This window comes from Pelecanus crispus, chromosome 2, assembly GCF_030463565.1.
Source record: "Pelecanus crispus isolate bPelCri1 chromosome 2, bPelCri1.pri, whole genome shotgun sequence".
NCBI lineage: Eukaryota > Metazoa > Chordata > Aves > Pelecaniformes > Pelecanidae > Pelecanus > Pelecanus crispus.
The window spans coordinates 131,544,287-131,565,280 of record NC_134644.1 but is presented as its reverse complement, the minus strand read 5'-3'; the positions used below and the strand labels follow the sequence as shown (position 1 = coordinate 131,565,280).

The window sequence follows — 20,994 nt, the reverse complement described above, 5'->3', positions numbered from 1 at the left end:
AGCAGCTGAGGACTAAACAAAGGAGAGTAGAAATATTACAATATTGCAAGAAAGGAATATTTCTTATAAACTGTTCTTTGTAGCATATAATAATGGTTCTGTGCAATCAAATGAACATTGCATTTCCTACTTTATGGTACAGAAATTAAGCTGAGTGGATAGCATTTTCCTTCATATATTTTAAATTCCTGTTCAGACTTTATGAATCATTAAATAAAGACAATAAAATTTTCTGTTTTGATAAAGATTTCAATTGTAATATTAGGACATGTTAACCTCCTGGACCACTCTACTGCTTTAAAGTAGATTTATACCTACCAGAAAGTGCTTCTTTTAATGGCCACTCTACAGGGAATTCAATCCATCTGTCTCCATTAAGAGAAAGAGGAAGTGTTTTATTTATGGTGAGACTAAAGGTATCCAGGGTTGATGTGTTCTGCATTTTAAAGTGACGAAGAGGCAACTGGGATATGTTGTTTTCCAAACTCTGGAGACCAAGTCTCACTTTATAAATCATTCCCAAATCAGATGGTAAATGTATCTAGGAAGCAACAAAGCAATGAGTTAGCATCCAAACAGAGTTATATAGATATATGAGTAGCTAATTAGTTACTCACTAGCAAGATAGGAAGATTTCTTTAACGGGGTCAGCACACACCTAGCCCTATTTACATCAGTCTTGGTGCTAAAAGTCCCATCGAGTTCAAAGGCAGCAGGACCAGGTTGGTTGTAAGCGCTTACAGAAATATTAGCTTTATACTCTAAGGGCATTCATTGTAATTACTCTATCAAATTCAAATTGCATACTGCACTGATTTCTAAATGTGAATACTTAATGCCATTTAAATTGATATGCATTATTAACTATGACTATTTGTTGACAAAAAAAAAAAAAAAAAAAAGAATATGCTTGATCATCATGAACTTGAGAAAGCCAAAAATTAAAAATGAAATCTGGTGTGCAACTGAAAATTTCAGTTCTGCTTTTCTTGAATATTTAAACAATAATATCTGCAATATTTACAGCACTACATGATTATTTCTCTTTAAAAGGAAACTCAAAGAAAATTTAAATATAGACAAATCTCTATATTATTTTACATCACATGTTATTTGGTTCTTAGCCTGATGTTCCACTTTGTTTTCCATGGAAACCGGATTTGACTTGCCGTTGCTTCCATAAAAAAACATAACCAACTTAGATATATTTTCTGACAACTTTTCAAAGTCTGTTTCTGTTTCTTCTTGATGTTTTGTGAAATAAATCCTCCAACTGCCTTCTGAACAAATAAAATAAGGAAAATTAAAAGGGAAAAAAAAGATTAAAGGTGTATCTGTTTTCATGTACCTGAGATAAAATTTGTAAGATGTCTTATTCTACATGGGGAGCATTAATATACAAGCACTTCATCTGGGTGCTGATCAGCTGCCTAAGTATATTGCTATTTCTTACTATTACAAAGGGGAAAATATTGTCAGTACTAGTAAGTGTAAGAACGTATTGTGATGAAAATATTCTCACATTATTATTTCAGAACTGATGAATAAAACAGACAATGTAATGGCAAAAGCTATACCTGAATTCATTTGCTCTTTTCTTGAAGGCCAGGCAGAAGTGCTCCCCCTCTCCTGAATTTCTAATTAAAAAAATATTAAAGAACAAATTAATACTTTTGTAGAACAGTATCTAAATGATAATAAATGCCTGTATTCATCTCTAGTGAAGCACTTGACTATTATATCATTTAGATTAAAGATTTAACTAGGAAGTGTACAACGTGATTTTCTACTTAAGCATCATCTCCTACATATCATCCTATTTAATGAACTGACTCTAGAGCTAGCTCTTTACTATGAAATGGTTGTAACATGAAGATTCAAGTATTTTTCATTTTAAAGCATTTCTGTTTCATTTATACAATTTATGCTCTGGATGAATCAGAACTAATTGGATGTTTTTAACGCCCATTTTAGGGGCTGATGTTCCTCCCACTGATATCAGCTCCCATTGATTTCAGTGGGATTTGATACAGACCAAAACTACTTGTAAACATTAGATAGGGGCCTGAACCAAAGATGGAAAGTCTTCTTTTGAGATCACAACCAAGTCTAGATTTGCTAATTATTGTATAAAAAAAGTCACAGGAACATGCATTCTGGGATAAACAGAAACTTTTTAAAAAAAAAATTGAATAAAACCATATTATATAACCTTAAATACACTAAATATTCCTATATTTTATTCAGAAAACTCCCAACATACTGTCTAAAACAAAGCTGAAATTATTTGGTTGTATTTGGTTTTGCACAATAACAGCTTCCTCCTTTCTGGGTTTCAAATGGTTAAAAGTTAGAGATGATAAAACAGCGGAAATGGATTGCACTGGAATTCTACTCAGTCTCCTAGGCTATTGCTGGACAAGAACCATCATGCCAGTGCCGCTATGGTGAGCAGAGGTGCCCTGGGAGTTAGGAGGGAAAGAACTAGAATAGTTTCTGTAATCTAAGGACTCGTCTATACTGTCTATTTACTTCTCTTAGGGGCAGGATCACAAGAAATACAGGATGCACATTCCCTTCTTGCGTTGGCAAAGAGTGCAGCCACAGGCAGCAGGGTCAAAACTGCTCCTCTGTGGACTGGTTACCCACACAGGGTCAACCAAAGGTATGTCCAGTTCCTGACAAAAGCTATCCAAACAGTGTGGCATAAATAATGTAAAACAGTCATCTTGAATGCAATGGAGCCATTTTCTCCGCTGCTTAAACATAGTTTGCCCTGCTACTTACCTCACTTTTACTATGCCTGGCAAGTAGCTGGCAGAAGTATTCAAAGCTTAAAAAATTGCTTGCAAGAGAGGCAGCAATTTGTAAAGAAAATAGGCTAAATTTGTTGCCATTTATGCCACTGTAAATCTGGAGTAACAAAGCAGAAATTATCCTCTGGCAAATAGTGGTTATTAAATAGTACTAAAACCCAACAGTGTTCAGACACACTAATTCCCTATGTAATGACAATGGTCTACTGGACTATTTTAAACCATAACTTGTTTACAGAGGCAAATCATATAGCTGCATTCTGCGGTTTGGAACTAATTTCTTAGCAAATGATAGTTTGAAGATAATATTGACCTGTGGCATTCAGAGTTACTGAGGCAGATCTTTTTCCACTGTGTCTGTCTTTTAGCCACGTTTGAGCCATAAACAATGTTTCTGTCCCTGCAGCTGCTGACTCTTTCACAAGAATCTTCTCCAGAAGCCAGTCAGAGCCTTTCCCTTTTTCAACCACCATCCTTTGCAAAGTCCCAACATCTACTGCTTCCACTTGAAAAACATCCACCTGAAAAATTCAGAATCAAAAAGACGTATGGAAACAGAACCATTCAAACTAAAATAACAGTGCGTTTTGAAATATGAAAGTGAGAGGAAAATCAGATTTTTTTTTTCACTAATTCAATAAATATCAACAGAACCAGAGATGACAAGTTTTAAGATACTGAAGTCCTGCTTTAAGCAGTATTCCCTTTGTGGTTCTGCAATTTACTGCTAAAACACCTCAGTTTCCCCACACAGATCAACCAGTTGCTCATGCTAACTTCCTGAGAGGTTTTCCTTCCCAAATTTCACATTCAATGATTTACAGGGATACCATTTTACACATCTCTTACTCTCAACAAAATAGACCCCCAAGGCTCCCTTTTGAGGAATGAAATGCAGGGAATGAGAATGGCAGAAGTAAACATCACGTAAAAGTACTTTATTCTCTTAGGAAATAATAACAAACTTGGTCCCAGATTTGACTTAATACTTCTAGGATTAGTTTTAATAAAATTAATTGAATTTAAGGAAAAATATTAGATAAAGTTATAAGTTTAAATTAGTCCAACTATTCTCTGTCAGTTAAAAAGTCCACAATATTTTTAAAATGCTGAGAACAGTGAAGTAAGATCCCTAAAGAAAATGGTGAGATGTCAGACATTAAACATTTTCACAATATGTGATTTTGGCTTTTTGTGGGTCTTACACCTACTTCCTCAGCTGGAAAACAGAGATTAATTTCTTGGCATAGAGACATGCCACCTGTTCTGCTTTATAGATTTATGAATTATCATCTCATTTCTATTAGGCTTGATAACTGGTAAAATCTAGTGTTATTTGTGATGGCATTTCCAGCATGATTTAGAGACATAAAGATGTTTTTTAGAGGACTAGATTGCGATAATGATCAAAATACTTGAGTCCTGAGAAGTCTTCTCAACCTAATCCACTCTGAAGTTGTTTAGCCAGAACAAGATGGCAACAATCTTAATTCAAAGGATTATGCAGAGATGAAACAGAAAAAAAGCAGTTCTCTTGCTCCATCAGGCATAGGTTTGTGTCTTCCCTGGACAGGTTTTCCAAGTGAATAACTGATGAAAGATTTGTGTCACCAAGACCAGTCTGACCAGCTTGCAACTTAATGAGACCCACCATGAATTAAAATATTGAGCTTGAAATTGCAGATAATATATGACCACCTATTAAAAAAAAAAAAAAAAAAGAATCTCCAGAAACAGAAAAAATTCAAACATTTTTTCTTCAGCTCTGGTCTTGGTGGGTTACCTTTAACTTTTCTTTCTCATTTTTCATTAATACATATACATATTAATGTGTGTGTTTGTGAAGTACACCTTTAACAGTTTCCTAAAAATAATCACCAACCTCAACCTGTCATTGAATTACTCTGTGGCTTCTTCTAGACTGAAATGTAGTGTTATTCAAAAACTGCTATAGTGCATCATCTAACCATCACATCTTCACTGTCACCCCTACGTTATTGTGTGAAAGGGCAAAATGAGAACAGTAAACTGACAATGATTTTAAGGAAAAAGAGTTAAAGAGGTACTTGAATAGCTATACTTCCTTATGATGAGTCAAGGTTATCAGCTGGTTAGTGAATTTACACTGGCAAAAGCATGAGATGGAAATTAAGGCTCTCGGGATAATGATGTCCTTCGGCAGCAGAGCAAATACATTGGAAGGGCTGAAATTCTAGATGGAGTGCAGGACTGCAGCGAAAGAGGCTCCTCTTCACATTTTCCATAGTTAAGTCAAAAAAGTGATGTTTAGTGTCAACACCACAATTATATTTTATTACCTATTGGACTAATTTGATGATTTAATACCATTTATCTGAGCTCTTAATTTACCTTAATTGTGATATTAATTTGATCACTGCTTTATTCTATCTTTAATTGGATTGGTAAAGTTATAGCATGCTTGAATAAAATAGAATGGCTTGTTACACTTATTAAATAAAATGTATTAAAAATACACAGGGCTAGAAGACGGGTGAAAAACACAGATATACTCAAGTAAGAAACATACAGACCCCTGTCTCTGCTAGTAAATAAATAAATATTTTAAGTTCCCAAAATGTGAAAATTTATCTTAAAAATTACTGCTTGTACTTGCAAATGGTTATGCTTATATTAATACATGATTTATTTTATTGGAAACATATGAGGAAGCTTTTGCCAGATTTGAATACTTGTTAGAAGACTTAAGAGAAAAGAGAAGATTTAAGAGAAAAGGGTTTTCCAGAGGATGACTATTTAGTGACACTATCACCAGTGTCTCAAAAAAATCTGTTGTTAGTGATCCAGTTTTGGAAATGAGAGAGAATTAGGAATAAAGGAAAAATACAGACAATATTCTGCAGACTTCTAGACTTGTGCTGTCTCCAGAATTATAGTTGGGTTTGACTTGCAGTAAGCTTGACAGTTAATAAACTCTATTAAACTAGAAAAACTTCACACAACATCAGCAAAAGTAGTTGTACACCATTCTCCCTAGTGGTAGTGTTTCTGAAAGCACTTAATAACTCAGGTGCAGCATGTAATATAGGTTATTCATAACCTGGATAGTCCAGCCACAGGTAACAGCAAGTTTGTTTATATAGGTAATGCATGAAAGGTTTTCCAAATCCTTTTTCCTCTGAAAATAGGTATATTTTGGCTGAATAAACATTTGTGAAAACTTTGATGTTTGGTTTGCAAACTCATCATTTGTGGATGTGCAAATTTAATGAGCCCATTTTAAAGCATGTAAAATCTCAGAAATCCATGGTCAAATTTGCAGATTGTTCAACCATCTAATAAGCTGTAAGTTGAAAAACTATTAACTAGACTAGGAGTTATGACAACTGGGGTAAACTCATGTCATGGTTTAACTCTAGCCTGCAACTAAGCACCACACAGCTGCTTGCTCTCTCCCCTCCACCCCAGTGGGAAGTGGGAGAGAATTGGAAGAGTAAAAGAGAGAAAACTCGTGGGTTGAGGTAAAGACAGTTTAATAAGTAAAGCAAAAGCTGCATGCACAAGCAAAGCAAAACATGGAATTCATTCCCTACTTCCCATCGGCAGCCAGGTGTTCAGCCATCTCCAGGAAAGCAGGGCTCCATCACGTGTAACCGTTACTTGGGAAAACAAACGCCATCATTCCAAATGTCCCCTTCCTTCCTCTTTCTTCCCCCAGCTTTATATGCTATGCATGACGTCATATGGTATGGAATATCCCTTTGGTCATTTGGGGTCAGCTGTCCCAGCTGTGTCCCCTCCCAACTTCTTGTGCACCCCCAGCTTACTCACTGGTGGGGTGGGGTGAGAGGCAGAAAAAGCCTTGACTCTGCGTAAGCACTGCTCAGCAATAACAAAAACATCTCTGTATTGTCAACACTGTTTTCAGCACCAAGCCAAAACATAGCCCCATACTAGCTGCTATGAAGAAAATTAACTCTACCCCAGCCAAAACCAGCACAACTCTTCACAAAGATTACATTTTCTTTTTATGTGTACATTTGAAAGTGTGAGTGGTGTAATGAGCTTTATTGTAGTCAAGAGACCAAAAAAGAACAAAGAGCAACAACTATAATTGTTAGAGCTAGATGAACAATTTGCTAGAGACAATTTATTCACAAATTTAATCCACTTTTCTCCTCGCAAGCTGTCTGCAAACAGACAGATTATGACATATATTTCATTATAATTTTAAGAAATTGAATCATTATTAATAATTTAGTTAATGTTTTTGTGAATTCATTTCAGACCACAGATTAGTCATAAAACATAGGAAATATCTGAGTTGTTGACAGGTCTTGTATGTCACATGATACTCTATCTCTTATCTGATTTACAAACGGGGACCTTATAAGTTACTAGAGGCTTAATTCTTCTGCAAAAAGAGAAAGAGAGAGGGAGAAAACACACAAGATAGGTAAACTTACAGAATATAAAACTTTTCTTTTTCAGATTCCCTTAGGGAAATGTTAATTGATTTTAGTTACTACTAGCAAATTAGGTTTGAATGGAGGAAAGCCACCTTAAATATTGATAATAATACATATCGTCTAATTCAGCAGACCTTATATTGAATTTTCTTAGAATAGTATTAAAACACTTTGTGTGTATGTACAGCACACTAAATTTTCTTAACTAACACTGACCAGAGAAAGAAAGATATTCTCCAAGACTGAGCAGCTGAGACTGACAATGTGAGAGCCGTGCATCCTCTGTGACCCAGAAGAGCTCTCCTAGCAAAACCAGAATTGACACTTTTCATATTTCTTGGAAAAGAAAATAAGCACTGAAAAATTCCTTAAAAACAATCATTCCAGCAAACCTTTCAGACTATTTAAAGTTTAATTTTTGTTAACTCTTTTTCAGATTTCCTTCAAATATTTCTTTTTATCCTGGGACCCATGTTCTGAGCATTTCCTTGAATCTATGACCCCATTTGACTTCATTCAGTACGCTTCAGTGTCAGCTCTGGCAACTTATCACCGTCTGTAGCAGTTGCAATAGCTCTTGTAACAGAAGAAGCATTTGAACAGTCACTATGCAATATTTACCTTTACAAATGCCAGTCGTTTTATAGGCTCAGTACTGAGACTTGATGGTTGGTTAATGACCGTATTCCCAGCAGAACCGAAAATGGCAAGTCAAGACACACCATATGCTTAATTTCATCAACCTGTATGCACAAGTGATTTCCCGTACTGCTAATGTTGCTATCATTTTAATAGGCTTTTATTGGAAAAAGAGTTAGAGTGTCTAGATAAAGGACCTTTTCTATTAAGCTTAGCAAACCTATTGATTTGCTGCCTGATTATTTTGATCTCACTTGTTAATCTGGAGAAACTCCAGTGAAGACAAAAGACTTTTAGCTAGCACTGGGAGGCAAAATAAAGACCTCCATAACACTAAGCCCGAATCAGAAATAGTGTCAGAACATTTCTGTAGAAGGAGACAAATGAGAAAAATAACTCTTGCTGAGACGTCACCCTTCAGACTGTGGTCCCGTGGGCTCTTCCAGTTGTGCTGAACTGAACTCCCCCACCCTACCCTAAATGCCTGTCACATCACTACCTTCTCTTAGATGGAGATTATCACCTTTTTAGCTGTGCCAACATAACCACACATTCAGCTTCTCTCCAGCCAAATATTATCAAGATAGACAAAGTGGAAAAGCCCAAATTATTAACAATATTAATTGCTTAAACTAAATAAACATTTGGACAAAGTGAATGTCACTGTGCCAGCAGACTGAAGGGGTGGAAACATTGGGTGGTAAGCAGCAGCAATGACAAGCACTGGTAGCAGTACGGTCTTTGCCCAGCTCAGTGGAAGGTTGAACAGTGCATCTGCCTGTGACCTCAGCACCTGAGGTCAATCTGTGTTCTTTACAAGTGCTTCTTTAAAAATAGGGTTTCCCATGCATCTGAAAAAGCCAACCCCAAACTTCCTCCTAAATTCACGTACTTTTGCAAGCATGTTTTCATTTTATATTAAATTGTCATCCAGAAATTCATTGAAAAAAACTTTCTTTACATGAAAAAAATTCAATTAATTTAAATTACAGTGTATGAGTAATTAGAGGTTTCTGATAACCTACAGTTATCATGGTTCATCCATCTTCAACAAGATTAGTGGAAAATAAATGAAAGAATGGGGGCAGTAGAAAAACCCAAATCATATTTGCCCTGAACTGACCTTATGTTAATTTGCTTAGCATAACTGGAACAGAATCTTTTTGAAACAAGATTTGTACGCATAGAACAGCAACAGGAATAAGAAAGAATAGTGGTACATTATAATAATTAGCAGCTATGACCATTCAACTAACTTGTAAAAGGTATTTCAATCAGACTTCAAGTAAAATGCATTTAATAAAATGCAGAAGGATGGCTACAGAGACCAATATCATCAGCCACATCCACATATGCAAAAACACATTATATTACACAATAGAAATTTTAAAAAAAAACAAACCATACCCCAAAACAAAACAAAAAAACCCAAAGGCATACATCACTGCACAAATTCAAACCCGTCTGATGCAGCCTGATTGTTGGACTGGTTTAATAACGGTCCAAGTTTGAGATCTGGTTTAACAGGCAGAGAAAATAGGATGGATGTAATTTTCTTCAACTTTAGTAATGCATATCATTGTATAATATTTTGATTAAGACACCATAATCCAATATTCAAATGATTCTCAGGTGGGCTCAACCTGGCTGATAATGGGACAATAAGATGTCTAACTGATAAGAGTCCAAATGCAGCTGTAAATGGAGAATATTTCCAAGCACATTTCATGGTTGTGAGGCCAGTTAATAAGCTTATGCTCTTTAATGTTTTCATGAGTTAACTGGAAGAAAACAAGATTTTAGAGATTATGCAAAAACAATTGCTAGTTATGGCACTTGAAGAAGTAGGGTGCTAAATTGAAGAATGCTCTGAAAAGATTTGTGAGAGTTAATAAATCACTGGGAAGCCTGCCTTCCAGTGAATCAAGCAGCCTAATCTATTTAACTTCTCAAAGGCATACTGATTTGCTTATTGTCAGAAATACTGTCAAAGGCAGCAGAAATTTTGTGTAAGAGCACTATCCAGGCTAACAGTCAAAAGTGTAACAAAATTCAGTTCCTAGAAATTAAAGCTTGACAAATGGTTTAAAATTCTTTCCCTTGCAAATTTATTGCGGCCTTCCAGTACCTAAAGGGGGCCTATAGAAAGGATGGGGAGAATCTTTTTAGCAAGGCCTGTTGTCACAGGACAAGGAATAATGGATTTAAACTAAAGAAGAATAGATTTAGATTGGATATAAGGAAGAAATTTTTTACAATGAGGGTGGTCAGGCACTGGAACAGGTTGCCCAGAGAGGTGGTGGAGGCCCCATCCCTGGCAACATTCAAGGCCAGGCTGGACGGGGCTCTGAGCAACCTGATCTGGTTAAAGCTGTCCCTGCTCACTGCAGGGGGGTTGGGTTGGATGGCCTCTAAAGGTCCCTTCCAACCCAAAGCATTCTATGATTCTATGAAATTTAGACAGAAAGTTGTGCAAATGTTTTTAAAAGAAGAAGGCTATTTAAGCTTTGAAACAATTTTCCAACTAAATGAGCACTTCATCATTGGAAGCCATTCATTCTGAGTTAGATATATTTTCTAAACTATTTAACTTGAACTGAAGCTAATTCAGTTCTTGCTGCATTGAGGAAAATGATTGAATCTTTTATTTATTGAAAAATGCAGACTTGGGTTGGCAACAACTGTTTTAAATTTTTTCATAATTCAAGCTAATAAAGTCAGTTTTATTTTATTTTAAAATTATCTTGTTTATTAAAAAAATGAAATAAATGTGACATAGAATTCACTCACTCAACTTTGCCTACCTAAAATAAGTCTGTAGTCAGACAATTGGTTAATTTCCCTGTAAAATCTTGATAAAGCAGCTGGCACTCTGTAAGGATAATTAATTTCATTTTAAGACAAATGTCCAAGTAAAGAGAGAAGGTAACCACCTCCTGGAAGCAACTGCTTCACTCCCTTTCTGCAGAAGAAGCTTAAGCCACCATGTTAGAACAAATGTGTACATCACAGACAACTAAAGCTAAGTGAGATGTATTTCAGCTTTAGAAATGTAATTTATGTAATTTATTTTTGAGCTCTATATAGACAGAAAGCTGCCCCCCCCCCCACGGTAAGCACTTATTTTTAGTGTTAATTAATTTTGTCCAATTTTCAATTTTTGACAACAAAGTTTTACATTTTTTTCTTGCTCTGAAAGAATATTTCAGGAAACCAAAATTATTCATACAGCTCTAATCGATTGGCCAGTGTCGTGTAGGAAAACTAGGTGATTGCAATGGTACGTTCTAGCTCTTATCTCCTACAAATCTGTTGCTAACTGGCTGTAACTACCGACTAGGGAATACTATCCTAGAGGTATCACTGAGAACTGCAGGTCTCAGAAATCTGCCACTGTCTTCCAGGGTTACATAAAGCTCTACTTACATTCTTTCTTTCTGCTTTTCTCCTCAGAGTTTCTGGCAACTGCCACCAGTCTTTCCTTCACTATCATGGTATTCCATATTTTCTTAGTTTCCATCTGAATAATCCTTCTGCTCAATGACCAGACCATTTATTGTTCACTTCTGTACTGCAATAACTTGGCTTGCAGCCTATCACTATGATTAATACATTTGGATCAATGGCATTTTGCAATTGTTTAATCATTATGTCAGATATGCTTTCCATAAGAGAAGGTTTATCTGCAGTTACAAAATAGTATTCTAGACATGATGTGCTGTGGACACTGCAGAAAAATATTGACTTCCTACTAGTGGTCACAGTACACTGTCCCACATTCTAGTGCTTTTTAATGTATTTTGGCACATGCAGATTTTTTCCTGAAGTAATTTTTAAAATTGCCAATGCTTAATCTGTAAGTGAGTACTGAAACTGAACACCAACAATCACCTCTCACTGACAATTTTTGTATGTGCTGCAGTTACCATGGTACCAACCTGAGCAGTTGATGTCTAAATATAGGGCAGGATAAAGAATATATCTTTTCAACAGCTAATAGAATGAAGTAAAAATTCAAGGAGATTTTACTGCTTCAGTAACCTAGAGTACTTAAAATACTGGCCATTTTCATCATAGAGAGATTAAAATACTTAAATACCGGACATAACATGTTCAGTGTAGTTTACTGGCTTTGATGGAATTGATCTGAAAAAAGCCACATTCTCAAAGAGGAAATTTATGGGCAACTCACAGCCATATGACAGAGCATACAGCAAGTCTATCAACGACCATATAAAGAAGCACAAAGAATTTCATTCACTGAAAAATGTTGGGTGGCAGAAGCAACGTGGAGATACCATAAGGATTTCACACAACTGGGCCATTTTTTTTTACAGAATGTCTGCACTGAGTATACTTGGTTCAAAAAAGTGTTTGTAGTGGGTAACATTTATCAGATTTAAACTGACTCATGAAGTATGAATAAATGCTATTAGGATTTCATGAAAGCTGAACTTCATGAAGAAGCGTGCTGAGATTGCTTTGTCTATCCTTACAGTTTTTAGGAGAACATCAAACAAGGCATCAATGTCATAGTAATTTGAAAGAATACGGTTCTTGCAGCACTAGTCCTCACACTCATTTGTCTGAATAGATCATCAGAAGCTCAGCTCGCTCGGTGACAGTGTAGCTCTCTCAGACATGGGGTGAGATACAGGGAGCTTACTGGTGAATTAATAATATCATGCATATTACTTTATCTACCAGTTCTCTGATGGTTTCACAGGTGTAAGGACTTTGGAAAGACACAAAGCAACTTTTCAGATATAAGAAGCTAATTTGGTCTTTTACTATCTTGTAACTCAGCTCATGTAAATAAAAGACCTGTTAAATGACAGAAGCATATCTCCAATCCACTGCAAAGTCCCCTGAATATTTAAAAATTTCTATCTATTTCTGCATTGCTAAACTGTTGTTTGTAGCAGCCCTGACATTCTGTGAGACTAACACCATATTTTGATGTGATTTCTAACAGAAACACCGTTCCAGTTCACTAGCTGTTACTGTATAGTCAGGGGAAGAATTATTGCAAGGAAAAGCACATTTTAAAATGTCAGAACAATTGTTAAGATTCAGAATGCAAATTCTGTCTGTTATACTCTAAAATCCCCTCAGCCACCAAGTCCAGGCTCTCTGACTGCAGGAGTGCTCGGCGCAATATGTGATTGGGCTGGTGTAGAAAGAGGCATTCTACACTTGAGAGCCTTTTTGGAGATTACTTATAAAGGGAAGAAAACACTGGGAATTTTCCAAAACATGTCATGAACAAAATGTTGCTGCAAAGGCAGGAGCCTTGCTTGCAGAATCAATTTCCACTTTGTCAGTTAACCAAATACCTTTACTTTATTTTCACTGAGCAAGGAACGAATCAAGACTCTTCTGCGTTTCTGTTACTTATCTGCAAGCAATATCTTTTTAGGACCCTAAAATATTCCTATGCTGATATCTACTTTTAGAAATATAAGGATACTGTGTTACATTTGCACACTGCTGCTATAAATGTCAGATAAGTAATGAAGCGATGGCTACATGCCAGCTCTGCCTCTTACTCCTTAAACCAGAAAAATTCTGTGCCACAATGAAGTAGATGCAAATACTATAAAAATCCCTTCATGTTATGAATCTTTGTATTTCATTTCTGTTCTTTTAGGCAACATTTCTGGATGTGCATCCCTAGTCCTTCTTCACTACAAACTACCAGTCTAGAGATCAGATTGCTCACTTGTGGAATTATGATTTAAGGAGAAATCCAGTAAAACTTACATTACGCTAACTTTACTCCATGAGGACAAAAGGACTGCAGCTCTAAAATCCAATTAAATCAGATTATCAATAAACTATAATCTGAATTTCAATGTTAAGGAAGACAAATGTGCCTTTATCAAAACTGAGTACCCTCATCCACAAGTATTTGGTCCCTTAAAGATAAAGATTTAAACTCTCTCACTTTTCTTATGAATAAGCATTTCAAGTAGGTAAAAACCAGTAAGATAATGACCCCTTTCAACTCCCACTGAATTAATGAGGCTGGGGACAGTTAGGAGCTGAGCTCCTCCTAATCCCACATGTCATGCCTCTATTTTGGTTATCAATCTAAGATGATTTGCAAGCTTGCTTCCTTAGAGAAACTCTCATTTGTTTGGCAGACAACACCAGCAGAAGGAAATAGTTTACTGCATGATATTTCCAAAAGAGGGACAGGTTAGAATACCATAATCACAGTATTCACTGAGATTTCAGAAAGGTAGAAGAGTGCACACACTATAAGAAAGACAGGTAGCACTGTCTAATGTAAAATATGCTCAGCATTTCTGGTTGTGAGATGCTCGTGTTTCTTTTTCTAAACTTTAACTATTCCAACTCAAATTTTCTGTAACAGACATTTGTTTCAGAATCTTCATTAAATTGTTTTAATCCTCAAATTTGTTTTCATATAAAGATCCGCAGAAAATACACTTCATTTATTCCATGTTTAAAAAATCTAGTGACCTTTGTAGCTGAAAATTTCACTCCTGCTATCCAGAGCTTCCAACAGGAATTAAGTTTTATGTCAAAGACACATTTGGCTGTAAATCCTCCCACGTTTCTGCAGCACATTCAGTAACTAAATTCCCTCTAATTTCTGTTTATACTGACAATGCTAAACCCAAATGCATCTCTGGCAGCTATGCTGATCTTTGACTGGTCTACATCTATGAGCTGCGAGACTCACTCCTGCACAGTAAATGAACGACTCTTTTGGTAGACCTAAGAAAACTACGGAGGGCAGTGGATGACTGTCTGGAGAGACACCAAGAGCCAGACTGAGGGGTAGACTGGCAGTGGAAAAGCAAAAGCCAGGGAAAGGATCCTTAGCCTGAAGAATGGCATGGGAAGAAAAGAGGTATTAAAGGCAATGGAGTATCTTTATAACTTTGCTGGAAAAGCAACACGGCGAGCTGTAGGCAATCCAGGAGATTCCTGAAATACATAGATGACAACTTTCTAAGCCAGGTAATAGACACCCCTATCCGAGGGGACGCGATACTGGATCTGATGGTCACCAATGCAACTGAGCTCATCGGTGATGTCAAGACTGGAGGCAGCTTGGGCTGCAGTGATGACGCATTGGTGGAGTTCACGCTCCTGAAGGACATGGGAAAAGTGAGGAGTGCAGTCAGGACCCTAAATTTTAGGAAAGCAAACCTCCAGCTCTTCAAGGAGTTAGTCAGAAGGACCCCCTGGGAGACGGTCCTCAGGGACAGGGGAACGGAACAGAGTTGGCAGATCTTTAAGGACACCTTCCATAGAGCACAAGAGCTATCAGTCCCCAAGTGTAAAAAATCAGGCAAGGAAGGGGAGACACCAGCATGCCTGAGTCGAGACCTGCTGGTCAAACTAAAGAGTAAGAGGGAACTGCACAAGCAGTGGAAGCAGGGACAGGTGTCCTGGGAGGAATACAGGGAAACGGCCCGGTTGCGTAGGGAGGACATCAGGAAGGCCAAGGCGAGGATGGAGATGAATTTGGCAAGGGATGTAAAGAATAACAAGAAGGGCTTCTACAGGTATATCAACCAGAAAAGGAAGGTTAAAAAAAGCGTACCCCTCTTGATGAACAAGAAAGGCGAACTTGTATCAACGGATGAGGAGAAGGCTGAGGTACTCAACAACTTCTTTGCCTTGGTCTTCACCGGCAACCTCTCTCCTCACCCCTCCCAAATTGATGGACCGAAAGATGGGGACCAGGGGGGTAAAGCCCCTCCCACTGTAAGGGAAGATCAAGTTCAAGACCACCTGAAGAACCTCAATGTACACAAGCCTATGGGACCTGATGAGATGCATGCCAGAGTCCTGAGGGAATTGGCTGATGTAGTTGCCAAGCCACTCTCCATGATATTTGAAGTCATGGCAGTCAGGTGAAGTCCCTGCTGACTGGAAAAAGGGAAACGTTGTGTCCATTTTTAAAAAGGGAAGAAAGGAGGACCCTGGGAACTATCGACCTGTCAGCCTCACCTCTGTGCCTGGGAAGATCATGGAACAGATCCTCCTAGAAGCTATGCTCAAGCACATGGAGGACAGGGAGGTGATTCGAGACAGCCAGCACAGCTTCACCAAGGGCAAGTCCTGCCTGACCAACCTAGTGGCTTTCTATGAAGGAGTAACTGCAACAGTGGACAAGGGAAAAGCAATGGATGTCATCTACTTGGATTTCTGTAAAGCGTCCGACACAGTCCCCCACAACATCCTTCTCTCTAAATTGGAGAGATATGGGTTTGGTGGGTGGACTGTTCAATGGATAAGGAATTGGTTGGATAGTCACATCCAGAGGGTCGTGGTCAATGGCTCGATGTCCACATAGAGACCGGTGACAAGCAGAGTCCCTCAGGGGTCTGTACTGGGACCGGTGTTATTTAACATCTTCATCAATGACATACACAGTGGGAAAGAGTGCACCTTCAGCAAGTTTGCAGATGACACCAAGCTGAGTGGTGCAGCTGACATGCCAGGAGGACGAGATGTCATCCAGAGGGACCTGGACAAGCTGGATAGGTGGGCCTGTGTGAACCTCATGAGGACCGATAAGGCCAAATGCAAGGTCCTGCACCTGGAATGGGGCAACCCCTGGTATCAGTACAGGTTGGGGGATGAAGGGATTGAGAGCAGCCCTGTGGAAAAGGACTTGGGGGTACTGGTAGGTGAAAAGCTGGACATGAGCCAGCAATGTGTGCTTGCAGCACAGAAAGCCAACCGTATCCTGGGCTGCATCAAAAGCAGCGTGGCCAGCAGGTCAAGGGAGGTGATTCTGCCCCTCTACTCTGCTCTGGTGAGACCCCACCTGGAGTACTGCATCCAGCTCTGGGGCCCTCAGCACAAGAAGGACATTGACCTGCTGGAGCAGGTCCAGAGGAGGGCCACCAAAATGATTCGAGGGCTGGAGCACCTCTCCTACGAGGCCAGGCTGAGAGAGTTGGGGTTGTTCAGCCTGGAGAAGAGAAGGCTGCGAGGAGACCTTATTGCGACCTTCCAGTACTTAAAGGGGGCCTACAGGAAGGATGGGGAGAATCTTTTTAGCAAGGCCTGTTGTGACAGAACAAGGACTAATGGATTTAAACTAAAGAAGAATAGATTTAGACTAGACATAAGAAAGAAATTTTTTACAGTGAGGGTGGTCAGGCACTGGAACAGGTTGCCCAGAGAGGTGGTAGAGGCCCCATCCCTGGCAACATTCAAGGCCAGGTTGGACGGGGCTGTGAGCAACCTGATCTGGTTAAAGCTGTCCCTGCTCCCTGCAGGGGGGTTGGGCTAGATGACCTCTAAAGGTCCCTTCCAACCCAAAGTATTGTATGATTCTATGATTCTATGATTCTAACTCTATGGGTAAACAAATACGCAGGAAAACCACTGGCATGTCACTGAAGACCTTCAATAGTTGCAAAATTGAAGCTAAAAGCACTTGATATAGTCACTTTATTACTTTATCAGTATTGTTAGCATCAGCCGCATAAGCATCAGTATTTTCCACCTAAGATAGATTTAGATATTCACATACACACGCACTTACAATCACAGACCATTGCAAACTGGACTTCGTAGACTCTATCCGACTCCCATTAAGTGCATGTGAATTGGACTGGGTTATAAAAATGCAAAACATCATGCAGAAATTATACCTTTCCTTTAGTGAAATTATCATCTCCTTTTCTGATTAATTTTCTTCTGCCGGTATCTCCCAAAAGGCCTTGCAGCATGACATACACATCTGCATCTGTTCCTGACCCAGGGGATGCTCCCGTAGTGATATAGAGAACATAGCTTTTCACTGTTGGGAAAAAGAGATCAAATGTTTACCAAAGTTTAATCAGTTAAAAAATATGTTATTTAGTAAATTACTACTGTTATATTTTCATTTTTGGTCCTGCCCAGAGTGATCAAAAGGTCAAACTATATTATAATGCTTAGAAAAGCACATAGAAGCATTGTAATTAATATTTAAGAACAACTATTACAAGGAATAATAAGCTGAATAGTTTGTGAGTGGGCCTGAAACACAGGCAGAAGAGAAAATGAAAGAAAAATAAACACATCACAAATTGTTATAAAAACATGTATAATATTCTACCACACACTTGCATGCATTTAAATATGTAACACTCCTGTGAAACAGTTCCTAGGCTATGGGTGATACTAAATTAGTGAAAAAATACATCTCTGTCCTGAGCATCACAGAGTTCAAATGAAGCTGAACCCTGTCAGAAAGACAGCAACTTTTGTGTTTCTTCTGGCTCATGGTCCAGTCAGTGGCTGGCCACACTACACTGCGCTGGTTGCAGTTACTGGCCTCAGCAGAGGATTTCCAGAAACGTTGTGTGTTCTTCGACACGTCATCTTACTTACAACTCTTCAGCTGAGCATTTCTTGGTTGACTGCTTATGTTAAGTACCTGTTTGTAGTCCCAGAGAAAGGCATAGCACACTGGTGATCTGGCCCCCAAAATGAGAAAGAAGCCACATCCCCAAAACATTCAATTGAAAAAGATAAAAAAAATATGGGGAGAAGGTAAAGAAAACAATATCTGTCCTCATGTTAAATGCTCCTTGGAAAGAGAAGCAGCATTTGTAAAGATTTGAATATCTGTGCTCTTCCAGGAAAAAAAAAAAAAAAAAAGTATTTAAAAGACAAAGAACCTTCCCAGGGAATAGCCCAGCAGTACTCTTCTCAAATTCATATTCAAGGAGCTTCTTCCCAAGTGCTTTATTTTGGAGACTAGCTTTGAAAGCACAGCAGAAAAGGCAAGGAAACACACATTACTTGGGCTATTGATCTAAACCCTTAACTCCCAGGAAACACTTGGAGGAGACTGGGATATTCTCATGGTAGAATATCCATTTAGGACAAAAGTTCTTCCATTCTTCACTAACTTTGGTTATAAAACCTCCTAAGAAACACAGAGCAAACTAAAAAAAATCCAGTCTTGAGGTGATCAAGGCATAACTCGCATGAAGGAGTTTCATAACATATAACTGCTAGATCATAGAAGAATGCCTGAAATTCTGGGAACACAAACAGCTGAGCTTCTGTTGTCAGGGGCCATGGATCTCCTTCTTATCTGAAATTACAGTACGAGAGTTATTTCCTCTGGATTTCCTTTGTTTCCTCTGGGAGAAAACCAAATAATATTATTGAGAAAAAGCTGCACTCCGAATACTGTTGAAAACTTTTTTAATGTTTTCAGTGCTGTATGCTTGCTCTTTTATGTGTCACAAACTGATACCAATCAGACTTGAATGCACAATGCTCAGTTACAGGGACTGAGATTTTTTTTTTTTTTAAACATTGGAGTGGATTGGACCTAGCCATGCATCACTAGCTAAAATGAATAGAAAGTATCTGCTAAATCCTTTGGCCTGCTCTGAAAATCTCAGCCATCATCACTGACCAAATCTTTTCCAGTGTTTCTGATTTGTGACAAACCTGCTGGAAAAGGAGAGCCAGCTGTGAGAACTGGAAGCTCAGCCACTCTTCCTCCTTCTTCATCTGCAAAGTTGCGGCAAAATGGAAATTCTAGAACATTTTTACTTTCTCTGTGTTGAAGCTTTACCTTAGCAAAGAGCAAAAAGAAATACTTTGCAGGATCTGCTGTGCTCTAATGGAAACTATAGCAAAAGACAAGCTATTAAACAGCTATGACACATCATCTCAATATTAAAAAAGAAGAGGAAATAAATTTTTCTAAAATGTTTTTGAAAGCAGCCTTTTAAAAGAGAAGGAATAAGATATCTCTCCCAATTAAAAATAATTAAAATGTTGTCAACATTATTGCTGTAGAGACTGCAGTAAGGGAAAAAAATATTTGGAATGGTTCAAAAAATTCCTTTATGTAACCTATTCATCCAGCATATGGAAGAAAAAGAAGTGTTGATATGGCCCTTTCAGCTTGTGAGAAATGTCAATATGCCACAACATTTTTCAGTGCAGAATGTTTTCTCATTCTAAGTAACAGGAGAAAGAAAATGAAGTGTTTCTGGGAAAAATGGAAAAGTAGAAATTAAGAATGTTTTATGGCATGTATATACATCTGTACGTACGTTTCATATGAATATATAAAGTATGTTACTAAATATTTTTAGTCTCTATGAAATTCTGTATATAAAGTAATAAAAGGGTGGTTCTGAGCTAAGTAGCTTAGTCTTACTACAAGAAAACATATTTTAATAATGAGGTCTCTTACACTATGGTACTACCAGCTACACTAAGAGATAAAGTACCATTTTCTAGACTATTTAAAGCCAGACCAGACAACATATTTGAAAATATGTTGCAGGAAGTAACCCTGCTTTAAAAAGGGCACAGAGAATTCACTCATACATTTATTCATGTCCTAACTCACTAAAATGACCAAACCCTTAACACGGTAAGTTGAACCATCTTTGGTTAGCAATTGTCACTGGCAGATAGTAACATTATTTTGCCCTCAAAAGACTCCTATTATTTTTCATTATGACAGACACATTGAAAAGATTTTTTTAAAATGCAATGTAAAGTATAGTGTTAATACAATTTCCCTTTCATACTAACATCTACGTTCCTGAACAGTTTCTTGAAAATCAGATTTCATTTACTGTGCTTTATTTCTTCAAGAACTGAAAGAAGCAAGAATAAAGTACATGCTTCAGAAATAAAACATACCTTGATTAATTTTGTTCTGGACATTATTTTATAATTATTTCAATTTCCTCAAAAACATAATGAGAATTATTTTGCAGTTATGGTTATAAAAGTGAATTTTGAATCTAAATATGGAATTCAACCAACTGCAACTGCATTTACTTGTAATAGAAGGGGAAATCTCAGACTCTCTGTGAGATGCAATCTTGTAAAATCAAAATAAAATAACATAGCAATGACCATCCTGGTTCTAACCAGCGGTGTAAATAGACTGCTAACTTGTCTTTAATAACAGATATTATCCACAACCTCTTATACCAACCTAGTTATTTCATACAAGGTTTCACTCAGTCCTGCTATGGAATCCATGCAATAATAGAGGAAATGTCTTCCTAAACCCCCAATGATTTACATATACGCCAATGCAGGGAAATTTCTATTTTCTT

General features: G+C 37.7%; 1 protein-coding gene across 1 annotated transcript in view; it reads right to left on the bottom strand.

The window, feature by feature from the left end:
- RP1 (RP1 axonemal microtubule associated) overlaps positions 1-20,994 on the bottom strand; it is a 181,594-nt gene that overhangs the window by 14,720 nt on the left and 145,880 nt on the right. Inside the window, exons 45-50 of the mRNA XM_075705067.1 lie at positions 19,355-19,481; positions 17,554-17,702; positions 3,130-3,337; positions 1,578-1,637; positions 1,102-1,280; positions 319-541 (exon numbers count right to left, since the gene is read on the bottom strand). Of these exons, the coding sequence (XP_075561182.1) occupies positions 319-541; positions 1,102-1,280; positions 1,578-1,637; positions 3,130-3,337; positions 17,554-17,702; positions 19,355-19,481 (946 nt within the window). The remainder of the gene's footprint in view (positions 1-318; positions 542-1,101; positions 1,281-1,577; positions 1,638-3,129; positions 3,338-17,553; positions 17,703-19,354; positions 19,482-20,994) is intronic.